Consider the following 17,419-nt stretch of genomic DNA (forward strand, 5'->3'; position numbering starts at 1 on the left):
AATTGGGGGGTCTGTACGGGAAAACCTCAGACCAAACAGGAATAAAATAATCACCATTCACTAATAACTTCCACAAAACTAAGAGGGGTATATGCAAATGCCAGGAGCCTAGCTAATAAAATGGATGAGTTGTAAATGTTAGTACATGAGGAGGACATAGACCTTGTGGGAATAATGGAAACTTCTTTCGACCCCTCACATGACTGGCTGGCCAATATCCAAGGGTATTCGGTGTACCAGAAGGACAGGGTAGGAAAAAGAGGGGGAGGGGTATACCGTCTCTATGTCAAGAATAATGTAAGGGTGATAGAGAGGAGTGATATTATGGAAGGGATGAGTATGGAGTTAGAATCCGTGTGGGTAGAACTCCATAGGGAAGAAGAAAAGGGAAATGTAATTGTGGGGGTTTGCTATAGGCCACCCAACCAAAGGGAGAAGGTAGAGCTGGAATTTATATCACTGTTGGGTAAAGTGGCAAAACTGGGATCAGTCATCATATTGGGGGACTTCAATTATCCCGACAATGACTAGGAAGAGGGGACTACACACTCACAGAAGGCCTGTCTATTCATGGAAACCTTACAGGACAACTACATGTCTCAGTTGGTGGATTCTCCTACTAGAGTAAATGCAGTCCTGGATCTATTGATCATTAATGACCCAGACCCAATCTCGGAGGTAGGAGTCCAGGACAACCTGGGCTCTAGCGATCACAGGATGATCACATTTAGCGTAAATAACAATATAACAAGGCAAGTGGGGAACATATGAACCCTAAACTTCAGAAGGGCAAACTTTCCCAAATTGTGCTCTATGATGGAAAGGGTAAACTGGGACCAAACCCTGGGAACACTGACCACGGAGGAAAAATGGGAATGCTTTAGGAACATATTAAACAAATGCATATTGCAGTGCATTCCTATGGGAAATAAATTTAGAAGAGACAAAGCCAAACGTGGCTGGCTTAACCGTAATATTAAAAAGCTTATTAGGGGAAAAAAATGGCCTTCAAGAAACATAAATCAGAGGGCACAGTATCGGCTTTCGAACAATACAAGGAGGCAAATAAGAAAAGTAAATACGAAATCAAATTGGCTAAAATCAACTTTGAGAGACAAATAGCGGAGGATAGTAAAAAGAACCCAAAGAAATTCTTTAAATATATCAACAGCAAAAAATCTAGGGCAGAGCATATTGCACACATAATTAACGATGATGGGAGGATGGTTACAGAGGACACTGAAAAAGCAACCGTGCTGAACGCTTTTTTCTCGTCAGTCTTTACACAGGAAAAGGAGGGGTACGCTGACCACGACTATATGGTTAGTAGTAATACACAGGACTTGCCGTTATGGCTAACAGAGGGTGAAATCAGGGAAAGGCTGGATAAAATTAACACAAATAAATCACCAGGCCCGGATGGCGTACATTCGAGAGTACTCAAAGAACTTAGTAAGATTATATCTAGACCACTGTTCCTGATCTTTGCTGACAGTATTATGACAGGAAATGTACCAGGGGATTGGAGGAAAGCTAACGTGATACCGATATTCAAAAAAGGGCAGAGGCATGTCCCAGGAAATTATTGGCCTTTCAGTCTGACATCGATAGTTTGTAAACTTCTGGAGGGGATGATAAGGGACTATATCGTAGAGTTTGCTAAAGACAACAACATCTTCAGCAGTAATCAGCACGGGTTAACAAATGGGCATTCTTGTCAAACCAATCTCTTAACATTCTACGTGGAGGTGAGCTAGATAGGGGGAGACCACTGGATGTGGTGTACCTGGATTTCGCTAAGGCATTTGATACAGTTCCCCACAAGCACTTAATTTATAAAATAAGGTCTGCAGGCATCGACCGCAAGGTTTGCTCTTGGATACAGAACTGGCTAAAATGGCGTGTCCAAAGGGTGGTAATAAATAGCGCATACTCAGACTGGTCTGAGGTGGTAAGTGGGGTCCCCCAAGGCTCAGTCCTGGGACCAACCTTGTTTAATTTATTCATAAACAGCATTGAGGACTGGATCAGTAGTTCTATATCAGTTTTTGCAGATGACACAAAATTGGGCAGGGCAATAACTGCACAGCATGAAGCAGATATCCTACAGAATGACCTGGACAAAATAACAGAGTGGGCAACGACATGACAAATGAGGTTTAATGTGGAGAAGTGTAAGGTTTTGCACTTGGGGACTAAAAACATAAAAGCACAATACACTTTGGGGGAATCAAAAATGGAGAAAGATCTGGGAGTCTTGGTAGAGAATAGACTAGGCAATAGCATGCAATGTCAAGTGGCAGCTGCCAAAGCCGGCAGAATATTAGCATGCATAAAGAAGGATGTATTCCAGAGATAAAACTATAATCCTTCCACTTTATAAAACTCTGGTCCGACCACATCTGGAGTATTCTGTCCAGTTCTGGTCGCCAGTCCTCAGGAGGGATGTGTTGGAGCTGGAGAGAGTCCAGAGAAGAACAACTAAACTAATTTGGGGATTGGAGGACCTTAATTATGAAGAGCGTCTGCAATTGCTTGATTTATTCTCCCTGGAGAAGAGACGCCTGAGAGGGGACATGATAGCAATTTATAAATATCTCAGCATAGAAAAAAAGCTATTCAGTCGAAAGGATTGCATGAGGACTCTAGGGCATACAATGCGATTAGAGGAGAAGCGTTTTGACCTCAGGCAATGTGGGGGTTTCTTTACTGTTAGGGCTACAAGATTGTGGAATTCTCTACCACAAGAGGTGGTTTCTGCGGGAAGAATGGTGGCTTTCAAAAGACTCTTAGACGTACATCTCAAGGATCAGAATATTCAGGGGTATGAGACGATTACGGCCACACACACCTACATAGGTTGAACTGGATAGACTATTGCCTTTATTCAACCTCACCTACTATGTAATTATGTAATAAAAACTGACAGCTATTCTAATCCCTCTTCCAAAACTAAAAAAAAAGTTTTGCCCTTAGTTGTATTTTAAAGCTGAATTCCAGTCAGATTTAAAATACACAATTTAAGTCATCCCTGTAATTAATACAGTAAATGTATTTTTTTGTGTAAGCAGTGTAGGTATCTGAATTTAACCTGGTTTTAGCCTCCCTTTTTTGCAGTCCCTGTACAGCAGGGCTGGAGAGTGAGAGGAAGAAGCGTTACATGGAGCCAATTAGTTCATGTGCTGACAAGGGACATTCTTATGGGAGAAGAGGGCACAGTGACTGAGACGTGCTTCACCATTTTAATGCTTCTCCTTTTTTTTTGTCCAGTCACAGGCTGGAGGGAGGGACAAGACCTGGACGTGTTTTTTCTTTATCTGCAACAGTGAAAAAAAAATCTCCTTCCCTGCTAGACAGGGTTGTGATGTGTTGCAGAACTGTGCAAATCTTAGGACCAAATGGACAGAAATATAAATCCTTTGGCAGGTAAAACAGATCACATACTGTAAATGCATTTCATTTGCGTATTTAGCCTTTTGCCTGAAGTTCACCTTTAAAAATTGATCAAATGCTGGAGAAATGCTTTTGTGTCAAATATTAGAAATTAAATGAAAAGAAAAATGTACTCCTTAGTCTATTGAGTTGGCAACATTTAAATCCTGTATAATAATAATAGTTATAATTAAAATAATTTAGTGATTAAAGCAACAACAAAAAAATTATTTGTTGGAAAAAAAAAATTCTTGCTAAGCTATTGTTAATGGACCTGGCATAAATACCAATATTATTCATGCACGTATACAGTACATATAATATAAAATCACATGCATAATTAAACCAGACTTTGCCCTACACGAAAGTTTTACTTTTGGCTCCGCGTTGCAGAAGCACTGACTAAACGTTTAAAAAAGATACCATAGTGAGAAAAAAGATTATATGCAATTCATCCCCCAAGCTTTCGTGGTGCAGGGGCTGACACCTACCAACGAGATCCAGCGGAATGACGAGTACTTACAAAAAGATGCTGCAACACAGTGCTGAGTACATCTTCTCAGCGTTATTTGGACTACTCTACTTTTCTCATTTTCCCATCTAACATTTTCCCCTACGGGTGATTTTGTTGTACTTTAACGTGGTATAAACGTAAAAGAAAATATGTATTATATTGCAGCTTACCAATTCATAGATCTGATTCATTTTCTATTTTAGTCTTTCTTCTATTTTCACCTGGTAATCCAGCCAGTAAGTCTGTTGTTTTTCGACACAACAAGCTCTCTTGTATCAGTTACAGAGATGACCATCCATATTCCCTTTGCACATGTTCCTGGAAAAGGCTTTTAGGATACTGGGTGCTGCAGCACCCACCAGTTGACTAGATCGTAAATGTCACAGTGTAGATATTTGCTAGCACACCACAGATCTTCAATTTGAGTCCAAACGTTTTATTTTATTATTGAAGTATGATCACATCACAAACAAGAGAGTACAACATTTCGGAGTCATGCAGAACCCCGCCTGGTGAAGGGGTCCTGCATAGCTCCAAAACGTTGCACACACTTGTTTGTGATGTGATCTTACTTCAATAATAAATCGTTTGCACTCAATTCGAAGATCTGTGGCATGCTGGCAATTATCTGCACAGTTAGGCTGGGTTCACACTTATGTGAATTGGATGCGGATTTCCCCCGCATCCAATTCACATGACAGGCTCAATGGAGCCAGTTCACACACCTCCAGGACGGCTACAGTCCGCACTGGAAAAGAGTCCCGTGTGTCTTCTGGTCCCTTTCAGGTCCGAATTCAGGCAAAAACTCGGACCTGATTCACACCTGAAACGGAGAACAGGGACGCACCGGACCCCTTGCTGTGACCAATGGTCACAGCTAGTGTGAACTCAGCCTAACAGAGATGAGAGAAGGCATTTCACACTAGCAGGGGTGCTCGCAATGATCAGCTTTTATTTATTTTTTTCAAAACATTATCCCCCCTCCCAAAAAAACAGTTTGCTGTAACTAATTACAAAGTATTAACAGGAGTTTGGCTTCAATTTGTTAGTGTTTTTTAATCTGCAAGTACATTTAACACTCCGCCCAGATTAACAGTGCTGCTGTCCAAATGTGCCCCTGTGCTCCTTCATTCAGGAGTGGGGGCACTCACTCTAAAACAAGCGTTATTGGCCAGATCACCAGGTGAAAACCAAGGGAGAAAGCCTAAAAAAAAAAACAAAAAAGGAATGCAGCCACCACGTCTAATGATTGGTAAGTTGCAGTATATTACATTTTTGGTTATGGCCCCTCTGATAGGCGGGCCTGATAGGATGCTCCATGCAGCCCTATGAAGCAGCGGATGTCAGCAGAGACATCTCCGCTGACACCCGCTGCTATCCGATCCGATGTGGTCTGTGAAATCCGGACGGATGAAAACCCTATTTTCCATCTATCTGGAGGATCGGATGAAAACGGACAGGCGGTCCGTTTTCATCAGATCTCCCATAGAGGAAAGCGAGGCTCTGACAGCTCCGTCTCTGCAAAGTAAGCGGAGACATACCTGTCATCCGCCTGCTCAGCGGGGATCAGTGGATCGATCCCCGCTGAGCAAAACAGAGTCCGTCAGACACACCACCCACGTGAAAGGGGCCTTTGGGTTTAATACCACTTTAACTCAGGATCTTCACAAGGAGTAGGAATTCCTCCATTATAAAGCGGAGCTTTCATTCTTGGTCTACTTTAAACATTTAACACTTTTACCAGTACTACACAGAGCAAGTAATGCATAAAGACTATTTCAATATATGTCCAAAGATTATAAAAAGGAGCTGATATATAAAGAAAAAAAAGATTTTACTATGCCTTACAAATTGTTTGCAGTGTTATTTGTTCCAGACTAGCCATATTTTTCTTTATCTTTGGTAATAACAGAAATGGTTTTAGAAAAATAAAATAAAAACAAAACAAAAGAAAGGCTTCAAATGTTAGGAAATTGCAATCTGATACCATGTAACCTAAACCTGAAGTCCCCTTTCTTGTACTAAATGACATACAGATGGTCAACCTTCTTGAAACTTTGGGGAAACAATTGGTCTTTTTATAGTTGCGCACACATAGCAGCAGCACCATAGCTATTTTTTTTTTTTGTAATTGTACATTATTTACTACAACCAGCAATTGTAAAACAGTATTTTGTCAGGACAGATTAGAAAATCTGCAAGACCAGTTAAAATCAGAGATATGTAGTACATTTTACCAAGTAGAATTTATTTGGAATAAAAAACAAACTGTATGTATAGGAATCATACAATGGATTGTTAACCCAAAACCTAAATTTAAATATAAATACTTGCTACTACATTTAAATTGTCCCTTCTTTTTCTGTATGTGGATGATGACATTGTAATTATTTTAATTTTAAAAAAGTACATTTTTCCTAATCAATTTACAGCTGTCACATGACTCATCTTCCCCAGCCTTTCTGCAGGGAAACATAAGCAGGAGGAGCTTCTAGTCCTCTGCTGCTGGTCACATGTTAAAAAAAACAGGCTTTAAAATACAGAGTAAAAATAATTAATATCTTACCTGTTAAAAAAACAAAAATAATTAATATCAATAAACTGTTTTACATTGGCATACAAATATATATTTGAAATTAAATCTTTATTATTTTGTGGAATTAGCATGGTGTGAGTGGATTTATACCAGTCACATGCTTTGTCACGCCCTTGCAGCCTGTGTCTTGGAATACCAGGGAGATGAAGCCTCCATTAATCTAAATGTAATATCCTGCCCTCATTGTGTTTAGCTGGTGAGTGGGCATTGAAGAGGAGAGAAGGAATTGGGCTTTCATTTACCACTGTATATGCAAACATCTGTGACTCTGTATTCATATGGGCTGCTCAGATGTGATAGGAAGGAAATGCTTAGCATAGAAACTCACTGAAAACTGAGCATGTGCAGAGTTGCCACCACAGCTGCAAATTCCCTAGCTGAAATGGGGAAATGAACAGAAGGTGGAGATAGAGAGCAGCAGGATCAACCGGGTTTTTTGCAGAATACAGAAAATGAATCTCATGGTGACTGTGTGAGTATGAAAAGAATGTAATATACCATTTATTGATAGTTTTTAGGATGACACTTTAAGTTTTATGCATCATTTTGTTATTGTTTACCCTTACCAATTTAATTCTTAGTTGTTGATCCTTCCATGTAGTATATTGAAAACTGTAATGACAATGCCATGTTTATATGCACTCCCTGGCTGCATGTCTGTGGTCTTGTCTGTTGTTCCTGCATCCGTGAGAAATCTGCTCTTTTTGCAAAATGAGTAGTGAGATCCCAGGCACAGATGTTCTGCTGTAGCTTGTAACTAGGGATAGACCAATATAGTTTTTTCAGGGCCGATACTGATACCAATAATTTACAATACAATGTATTGGTATTGGCAGATATGGGCCGATATTTTGTACATTTAAAATTTTGAAAATTAAAGACAATTTGTGACACAAATCTGGTACTGAACATGTTCATTTTTGTTTAATGCTTAATGGCTGGCTTGCTGGCACCCTGTGGTGGGTGGCTTGCTTGCTGGCACCCTGTGGTGGGTGGCTGGCTTGCTGGCACCCTGTGGTGGGTGGGTGGGTGGCTGGCTGGTACCCTGTGGTGGCTGGCTGGCTGGTACCCTGTGGTGGGTGGCTGGCTTGCTGGCACCCTGTGGTGGATGGCTGGTTGGCACTCTGTCGTGGGTGGCTGGCTGGCACTCTATGGTAGGTGGCTGGCTGGCACAGGGGGTGTGGGTGGCTGGCTGGTACAGGGCCTGTGGGCGGCTGGCTGGTACAGTGTCTGTGGCTGGTACAGGGCCTGTGGGTGGCTGGCTGTCTAGCACCCTGTCTGTGGGTGGCTGTCTGTCTGGCACCCTGTGGTGGGTGGGTGGCTGGCTGGCACCCTGTGGTGGGTGGGTGGATGGCTGGCACAGGGGCTGTGGGTGGCTGGCTGGTACAGGGCCTGTGGATATGGGTGGCTGGCTGGCTCCGGGCTGCTGTGGGTGCATGGCTGTGATACACTCAACGAGACTAGTCCCGACTCCAGACGAGGCTGTCCAAGGCGAGGGAGGGGGCCTAAAAAGGCAGAGTGATGTCACAAAATATCGGCCAGTTCCGGGGGCCGATACCAATATATCAGGGAAAGTGCATATCGGCCTTGTCGATAATCGGTCTATCCCTACTTGTAACCCACCTACAATAGGGGTTGTCTTCTGAGACAGTGGAGGTAGCCATTTGACTGCTGGAACAAAACAAAGATTATAGTACAATATAAATGATGTTGGATTTACGTCTTGGGACATTGTTAATTTTTTATTATTATTTTTTTTTAATACATTTTAAAATAATGTTGCTTTTTTTAAAATGTACTATTTCATTTTTGTTTTTTTACTTCTTCACCTGCATATCTGGAAGCCCTCTTATTCCAAAGGAGGCTTGCAGATTCTAATAAGCCTCCTTTTGCAGACCGATCCCTTTTGGAGGATAGGATGTAGGATGAGGCCCTTGTGGGCCAGGACAAGATTGTGGGCCAGGACAAGATGTGGGTTTAAAGTTGAGGGACAGAGTGTTTTGTAATGTGGCAAGTCTTTGCCCCCTCCCCTTGAATGCTGCCGTCCCAATGTTGAGGGCATGTGGTCTGGTATTGCGGAGGACAGAATGCTTTCTGCCTTCCCATTTTCTAGCCAGCCAGGCTACATGCCTGTATTTTATGAATTTTTGGGAGGACCCCTGATCCATTTTTTTTTTCTCTTAAAGGGCCTGCACATCATTTAAAAAATAAAAAGTCCGTCTCAACTGCTACTATTGTCATGATCATATTTGGTCTGTGAAATCATCCAGGATCCCTGGTGCTTTTTTTTTTTTGTTTTACATTATAGCATCACCAAAGATTTGTCATGTCATTTAGCATTAGTGGTGATACCGCCTGTAATTATTAAACTTCCAGCTGATCTTGGCTAACAAACATCAGCCTGAGGTTTGAATGGGCAAACTGCCCAAATACAACCAGTTTGTTCATCTCTTTACCAAACTGTGGAGAGCCTGGGCTTGGGTCACACTCATTTTCAACCCTAACCTAAAGCTCATCCCCATCTATGGCTGGCCTTAAGGTCAAGTAGGTAAATAAAAAAAGAGAAATAAAACAAAAGACATTTACTAAGTCACTGTTGGTTGAACCCGATGGACTTGTGTCTTTTTTCAACCAAATTAACAATGTAACTATGTATGTAATAGGGATCGACCGATATCGTTCTTTCAGGGCCAATACCGATTTTTCGGCCAACCTTCAGGACGATAGCTGATATTAGATGCCGATATTCTGCACATTTAACATTTTTATTTTTACGCTGTCCTTTTTAAAAAAAAAATTTTAATCACTTTTATTGCTGTCACAAGGAATGTAAACTTCAATGTGACAGCAATAGGCATGTAACAGGTACTCTTTATGGAGGGATCTGGGGTCTGAAAGACCCCAGATCCCTCCTTTGCACTTAAAGTATTCAAAACCCCGAGTTTTGCTGTTTTGAATGCTGTCATTTAAAAAAAAAAAGAATCTGGCGCCTTTAGGGCTCCAGTCCCTGAAAGTGATGTCATAACATGGCTTCCGGGTTTTTACATCGGAGATCTGATCAGAGCTGAATCCGGCTTTGTTCGGGTCTTCGGCCAGCTGGCAGATGTGCCAGCTGGTCGCTTGGGTCTCCCGGTGGGATGTCCCCTCCTGCTCCTTGTAATGACAGCCGATCGTTGGCTCTGAACAACGGTACCGAGGTGATGCCTCTAGCTGCAGGCATCACTCTGGTACAACCACTTGAAGAAATGTTGGTCACATTGGCAAGTTTGTGGCCGATACCGATACTTCAAAAAAGTAAGTATCAGCCTCCGATTATCGGCCCCACCTGGTACATAACATTGTGTACAAAGCTCGGTACATATTTATGTGTTTACCTAAATCTAGATATAAGCTACATGAAAGACCTGTCACAATGTAAAGGTCAATTTGCTCTAGTCAAAAAATTACAAATGAAGCACTGCAAAATCCATTGTTTTGATTGGTCAGTGATTTTTTAACTAATATATCATTGATCACCAGTTGCAATAAGGTACCCAGGACCCTATAATATCATCACATATAACTATGCAAATAAAGTCCTAAGTAGCCTACTTACTATAAACCTACTTGGAACTTAAAGAGTTTGTAAACCGTGGGGAAACGAAACCAAAAAAAAAAACCTGTAAGACAAAGGCATATAGAGCTAGTATGCGTCGCATACTAGCTCATTATGAAATACTTACTATAGAACGAAGCCCTCCAGCGGTGCCTGCACAACGCTGAGACAGCTGACATCTTCCCTGGTGTCTCTTCTGGGTTTGCATGCTCCAGCGCTGTGAGTGGCTGGAGCTGCAATGACATCACGTCGCATTTGCGTGGGAGCCGCCGGTCATGGCACAGGGCTCTGAAGAAACAGCTCGGGCGGCTGTTCCTTCAGAGCGCATGCGCCGATGACGTCATCGGCTGCGTATATAGTAAATATCTCCTAAACAGTGCAAGTTTAGGAGATATTTACAGTACCTATAGGTAAGCCTTATTATAAGCTTACCTACAGGTACAACCAAACCAGGGAAGTTTACTTCCTCTTTAAAGTGGTTAATTATTGAAACAACAGAAAAGAGAAATGGCTGTACCACATACATGCCATGCCATGCCATAACTTCTGGTGTAAGTCAGAAAACAGAAAAACATTAAAACTGGATATAATTGTGTTATAACTCTATCTAATTTTGATACATATATGCCCAATCATTGACCTAACCACTTCAGCTTTCACATCTGTACACCCCCTTTGGGCCAGAACAATTTTTCAATTTCTGCTATAGGCCTGTTTATTCCTTGATAACTTTGCATTTAATTAAGGTAACAACATCATACATATATTATTATTTAAAGACAAAGTGATTTCTTTGGTGATATTGTTGTGTAAAAATGATTTTATTTTTTATGCAGTCCATTAACAAGAAATGTAAGATAACTAAAAAATAATAGTTAAAAATGTATTCATTTTGGCTTGTTTAAAATGACACTAAAATTCTGGTACAAATCATTGAAAATTAAATAAAGGCTTTTTGTTTTCATTTTGCACTTTATTGTGACACCAATTCAATGAAAAATGTTTAAATATTAATAGATAGAAAAAGAGCAATAACCCCCCCCCCCCCCCCAGAAAATAATAGCTAAGAGAGAAGTAGAGGAAGTTGTGAAATTGGTCTGATTGGTGTAAACTAAGGAGACTTAAGCCTCGTACACACGCAACGATTTTCGGCCGACCGATCGGTCGACTTTTGTCCAGTGTTGTTGTGTTGGTTGAAATGTGCTCTAGACTGCACACTAATTTTTTCGGCCAACAACAACCAACTTCAGAAGTGATGTCATGTGCTGGTTTACTTTCCGTGTGTTTTTTCTTCTCAGAGCATGCCCAGTCTTGCTCATCTGATTTTTGTCTGCCAAAATCTGTACTGTCTGATGGAAAATCGGCCGTTCTGTTGACGGCCAACAAAAATTTTATAGCATGCACACCAGATTTTGTTCGGCCGAAAAGTCACAGTCGGTTGTCGAAAGCATCATACTAACAAGCCGGCCAATAATCGTTGCGTGTGTACGAGGCATTACATAGGAGCGCATCTTAAGCCCCGTACACACGCACCGATTGTCGGCCGAACGATCGGCCGTCTTTTGTCCGGTGCTGTCCTGTCGGTTGAAAAGTGCTAAAGACTGCACACGAATTTTGTCGGCCAACAACAGCCGACTGCAGAAGTGATGTCATGTGATGATTAACTTTCTGTGTGTTTTTTCTTCTCTGAGCATGCCCAGTCTTGCTTATCTGCTGTTTGTCGACCGAATTCTGTACTGACTGAGGAACAATCGGCCGTTCTGGTGTTGGCCATTAAAAATTTTAAAGCCTGCACACCAGATTCTGTTCGGCCGAAAAGTCGCAGTCGGTTGTCGGAAGCATCATACTAACAAGCCGACAATCGGCCGATCGGACGTTGGCCGAATATTTACGGCCGACAATCGCTACGTGTGTACGGGCCTTAATAAAAAAAAAAAGCGAACTTTTTTTTTTTTTTTTTTTTTTTTCACTGGTAAGATTGCTTTAACTGACATCATATGTAATCTGTAGATCAATGGAACAGAGTGAATACAAAAGTAAAAATTTTAGTTTTCATCTCTCTCTTGAATTTGAACAATGTTTATAGCACTGTGTCACAAGGTCTGTTTTTTTACAGCAGCTACTGTAATATCTGCTGTATTTACACAGCAACCTCTGGTTGTCATTTTGAAAGCTGCTAATTGCTGGCAAATGTGACGTAACAAGCTGCAGCAGGGCAGCACGACTTTGGGGTTGCTGTACTAGAACTGGAGAGTGCAGAATTTGGCGCAGCTCTGCATATAAACAGCTTCTAAATATAATTCAAATTACAAGAGGTCTGCTTAAAAAAGACTGTTGTAAATTTAGGGACCAACCATTCCTTCTTATGAATAATTTTAGAGTGAGCAAAAAAAAAAAAAATCAGATTGATTTATATGCAGTTTCATAAAGGAATGCAAATGTAAGAACATGTTTTGTGGGTAAAGATGTTATAATTGTCCTCAAATGGGCTTACTCAACCACAGATGGCAAAATGCAATAATGATATGCATAGTTCAATAACCCATAGCAACCAATCAAATCATTATCTTCCTAGAGTTAGTATTAGTAAACTGAAGTCTTAGAGCCCATTCACATTAGCGCGACTTGTCAGCGGTCCATTGAGTAGTACAGGACCCGTTCTAATAGGAGCGACACAAGTCGCTCCGACTTAGAAAAAGGGTCCTGTACTATTTTGGGGCGACCTCGGAGCGACTTGCATATACTTCCATTATGTGAAGTCTCTGCAAGTCGCGCCGAATTCGCGGTGCACGCGACTTCACAGGTCGCCCCCCGAAGTCGTGTCGCCTCAATGGGAATGGGCTCTTATTGGTTGGTATCCTATGCTGTACTTTGCATGTTGCCAGAGCTAGCACCAGCCACTGACCTAATGGGGGGTCACTGTTAATGAGAAGTATAAGAAATAATAGGAAACCCTGCATGCAGAATATGATGAGGGGTTTTACTATTTGTTCTTTTTTTTTTTTTTACTAACTAGCCTGTATTTTCTTTTATACTGTTTAGGATAGTATTTGTTTGAACATATACACTCACAAGCCACTTTATTAGGTACAACTGTTCAATTGGTTGGTAACACAAATTGCTAATCAGCCAATCACATGGCAGCAACTCAGTGCATTTAGGCATCTAAACGTGGTGAAGATGACTTGCTGAAGTTCAAACCGAGCATCTGAATGGGAAAGAAAGGGGATTTAAGTGACTTTGAATGTGGCATGTTTGTTGTTGCCAGACAGCTGTTCTGAGTATTTCAAAAACTGCTGATCTACTGGGATTTTTATTCACAACCATCTCTAGGGTTTACAGAAAATGGTGGGAAAAAGTGAAAATATCCAGTGAGCGGCAGTTGTGTGGAGGAAAATGCCTTGTTGATGTCAGAGGTCAGAGGAGAATGGGCAGACTGGTTTGAGGTGATAGAAAGGCAACAGTAAATCAAATAACCACTCCTTACAACCAAGGTATGCAGAATACCATCTCTGAATGCACAACATATGGAACCTTGATAGGCTACAGCAGCAGAAAACCACACCAGGTGCCACTCCTGTCAACTAAGAACAGGAAACTGAGGCTACAATTTGCGCAGGCTCACCAAAATTGGACAAGAGAAGATTGAAAAACTTTGCCTGGTCTGATGAGTCTCCATTTCAGCTGCACCATTCAGATGGTGGGGTCAGAATTTGGCATAAAAAACATAAAAGCATGGATCCATCCTGCCTCGTATCGATGGTTCAGGATGGTAGTGTAATGGTGCGGGGGATTATTTCTTGGCACACTTTGGGCCCCTTAGTACCAATTGAGTATCTTTACAATGCCACGGCCTACCCGAGTATTGTTGCTGACCATGTCCATCCCTTTATGACTACTTCCAGCACAATAATGCACCATGTCACAAAGCTCAAATCATCTCTCCACTGGTTTCTTGAACATGACAATGAGTTCACTGTACTCCATCAGCCTCGAAAGTTACCAGATCTCCATCTAATAGAGCACCTTTGGGATGTGGTGAAATGGAAGATTTGCACTATGGATGTGCAGCTGACAAAATCTCTGAGGAATGTTTCCAAAACCTTGTTGAATCTTTGGCACCAATAATTACGGCAGTTCTGAAGGCAAAAGGGGATACAAGCCAGTACTAGCAAGGTGTACCTAATAAAGTGGCTGGTCAGTGTATACCTTGGTTGTGAATTGCTGCGTGAGACCGTCGTGCACAGAAAGTCCAGACTGCAGCATATTCGTTATTATTTCTAACTAGTACACATGGCAGTGACCCCCCTTCTAGATTGTAAGCTCTAACGAGCAGGGCCCTCTGATTCCTCCTGTATTGAATTGTACTGTAACTGTATTGTCTTCCCCCACACTGTAAAGCGCTGCGCAAACTGTTGGCGCTATATAAATCCTGTTTAATAATAATAATGGCAGTGGAGGCATTGACAATGGCAACCTTCTTCTTTCACATTGATGCCCCACAGCACGGAGATCCTGGACTAAATCTTGGCCTGGCTGCTATCTGCTTGAAATGTATATATTCTTTCAGTTTTTTTATTTATTACCTAAACATTTTGTAAAAGATTTTCTTGATTCTTTCCATAACCCAACTACCAGTTTTTGATATAAAAGCCATCTTGCTCCCATGGAATGTGCTGCTCTCAATCATCCACTTTTGCTCACTTTGATTTTGATTTTGGACAGATTGGGGTTGATTTACTAAAATTGGAGAGTGAAAAATTTGGTGCTCTGCACCAACCAGCTTCCAGGTTTTTTCTTTGCCAAAGCCTAATTGAATAAACTGAAGTTAGATGCTGCTTGGCTACTATGCACAGCTGCACCATATTTCGCACTCTCCACTTTTAATAAATCAACCCCATTGATTGTTGTGTTGCTAATTACAACTAGTATTTGTGAACAAGCCAGCACTGTTGCAAAACAAAAAAAGTAATTACTGCAATTAAAACTTAACACATTTTTGTGATTTTATTGTTTTCAGGATCACGCAAGGAAAAGAAGACCTGCAAGGTGGTTTTTACTGAACAAGAATTAAGACAACGTTTGACGCCCAAACAATACCATGTCACCCAAGAAAAAGGGACCGAAAGGTAACGTGTTCAAGCTAACAAGTCACACAGCCCAGAACATAACATCACTTAAATGGTAACTCCACTTTAGTGGGGGAAAAAAATTAGCAAATAAGAAAACAATATAGAGTATACTATTGCGGCACAAGTCATATTGTAATTGAATGGCATTAAAAATGACCTTTCCTTTTCAATCTGCAGCCGCTGTAATTTTCTGTAAAATGCAATGCAATATGGCTACGTGGAGGTGTTCTGCGCACAGAATGTGTACAGAATGCCCCCCAGAAATATTTCCTGCTTGTGTGATTGGCTCACTGATTTCCCCAAAAATCTGCAGATTCAAGTCAGATTTCAGTCGCTGCAGCAAAAATGTCATTTTTGGTGAGATACTCCTAATAGATCATGTCTTAGTGCCGGTTCACATATATGCGATGCGGATACCCTGCGAATCCACTGCGGGCTCCCGCATCGCATTCAAATTGCAGGCAGTTCACACTGCCATATGCAAATGGCTGAGGGTGTCAATACAAGGTTAATGACACCCCCAGATCAGTTCGCCGATCGCAGTGCGAACTGTGAGTTGGGACATGAATCGGATCGCATTGGTGTGAACCACCATGCAATCCGATTTTTCTGCGGACCCAAAAAAGGGTCCTGTGCGTGTACTGTCCGAATCCAATGCAAATTCAGCCATACAATCTGTATGGTTGAATTCGCATCGCACAGCATGTGATTTTCAGAGCAGTGCGCTCCCATTCACATGCGATGTCTGTCATCACTATAGTGTGAACCGGGGCTAAAGGGATGCAGACCATGCAATTTTCCTGCAAGTGTAGCAGATGATTTATAATTATGAAACCACTCCCATTCGATTCACTTACCACATAGACACAAACACACAGGGATTTTTTCAGAATAACAAAAGGTAAGAATCTGCGACAAAGTTTGTTAAAATCCTTGTAATGCACATAGATCACCCAGAGGGGAATGTTTTTCTCAACAAAGTGGAATTACTCTTTAAAATCTACATATAGACATACAGAATGATGGGCAAGGAAACCTCTGCCCATCTTCCATCTAGGTGCATTAAACCTTCTGCAGTTGTATGCAGTGGTGGCTGTGGCACCTATAGTGGGGAAAATATTTATTTGATCCCCTGCAGATTTCGTAAGTTTGCGCACTTACAAAGAAATGAAGGGTCTATAATTGTTATCATAGATATATTTTAAATGATAGAGACAGAAAATCAACCAAAAATCCACAAAAAACAAATGATACAAATGTTATAAATTGAGTTGCAGTTCAGTGAGTGAAATAAGTATTTGATCCCCTACCAACCAACAATAATTCTGGCTCCCACAGACTGGCCACAGTATGTGCCCATGTGGTACTAACGACAACTTGTTTATGTGTATAAAAGACACCTGTCCACAGAATCTCTTTCTTTCATTCAAACCACTATCATGAGCAAGACCAGAGAGCTGTCAAAGGACGTCGGGGACAAAATTGTAGACCTTCACAAGGCTGGAATGGGCTATGAGACCATCAACAAGAAGCTTGGGGAGAAGAAGACAACTGTTGGAGCAGTTATTCTCAAATGGAAGAAATACAAAATATCTATCAATTGCCCTCGGGCTGGATTTCCATGCAAGATTTCGCCTCATGGGGTAAGGATGATCATGAGAAAAGAGGGATCAGCCCAGAACTACACGGGAGGAACTTGTGAATGATCTCAAGGCAGTTGGGACCACAGTCACTAAACAAACTATTGGTAACACGATACACCGCTATGGATTGAAATTCTGCAGCGCCCACTAGGTCCCCCACCTTAAGAAGGCACATGTACAGGCCCGTCTGAAGTTTACCAATGAACGTCTAAATGATTCAGAGAGGGATTGGGAGACAGTGCTATGGTCAGATGAGACCAAAATTAAGCTCGTTGCCATTAGCTCGTCTCGACATGTTTGGAGGAAGAAAAATGCTAACTATGACCCTAAGAACATAATCCCTAGAGTCAAGCACAGAGGTGAAAACTTTATGCTTTGGGGCTGTTTCTCTGCTAAAAGTACAAGGCCGACTTTACCACATTGAGGTGCCATTGGATGAGGCCATGTATTCTAAGATCTTGCATATGAACCCTCTTCCCTCAGCCATAACACTGAAGATGGGTCGGG

General features: G+C 41.5%; 1 protein-coding gene across 2 annotated transcripts in view; it reads left to right on the plus strand.

Moving 5' to 3' along the window:
• The window catches only part of MSRB3 (methionine sulfoxide reductase B3), a 251,039-nt gene that overhangs the window by 143,022 nt on the left and 90,598 nt on the right, over positions 1 to 17,419 (plus strand). For both annotated transcript variants that reach the window (XM_082254236.1, XM_082254235.1), the window contains one exon: positions 15,158 to 15,266. In XM_082254236.1, coding sequence (XP_082110362.1) covers positions 15,158 to 15,266 — 109 coding nt within the window. The remainder of the gene's footprint in view (positions 1 to 15,157; positions 15,267 to 17,419) is intronic.

Source organism: Pelophylax lessonae (genome assembly GCF_965119305.1).
Source record: "Pelophylax lessonae genome assembly, chromosome: 4".
Classification (NCBI taxonomy): Eukaryota; Metazoa; Chordata; class Amphibia; order Anura; family Ranidae; genus Pelophylax; species Pelophylax lessonae.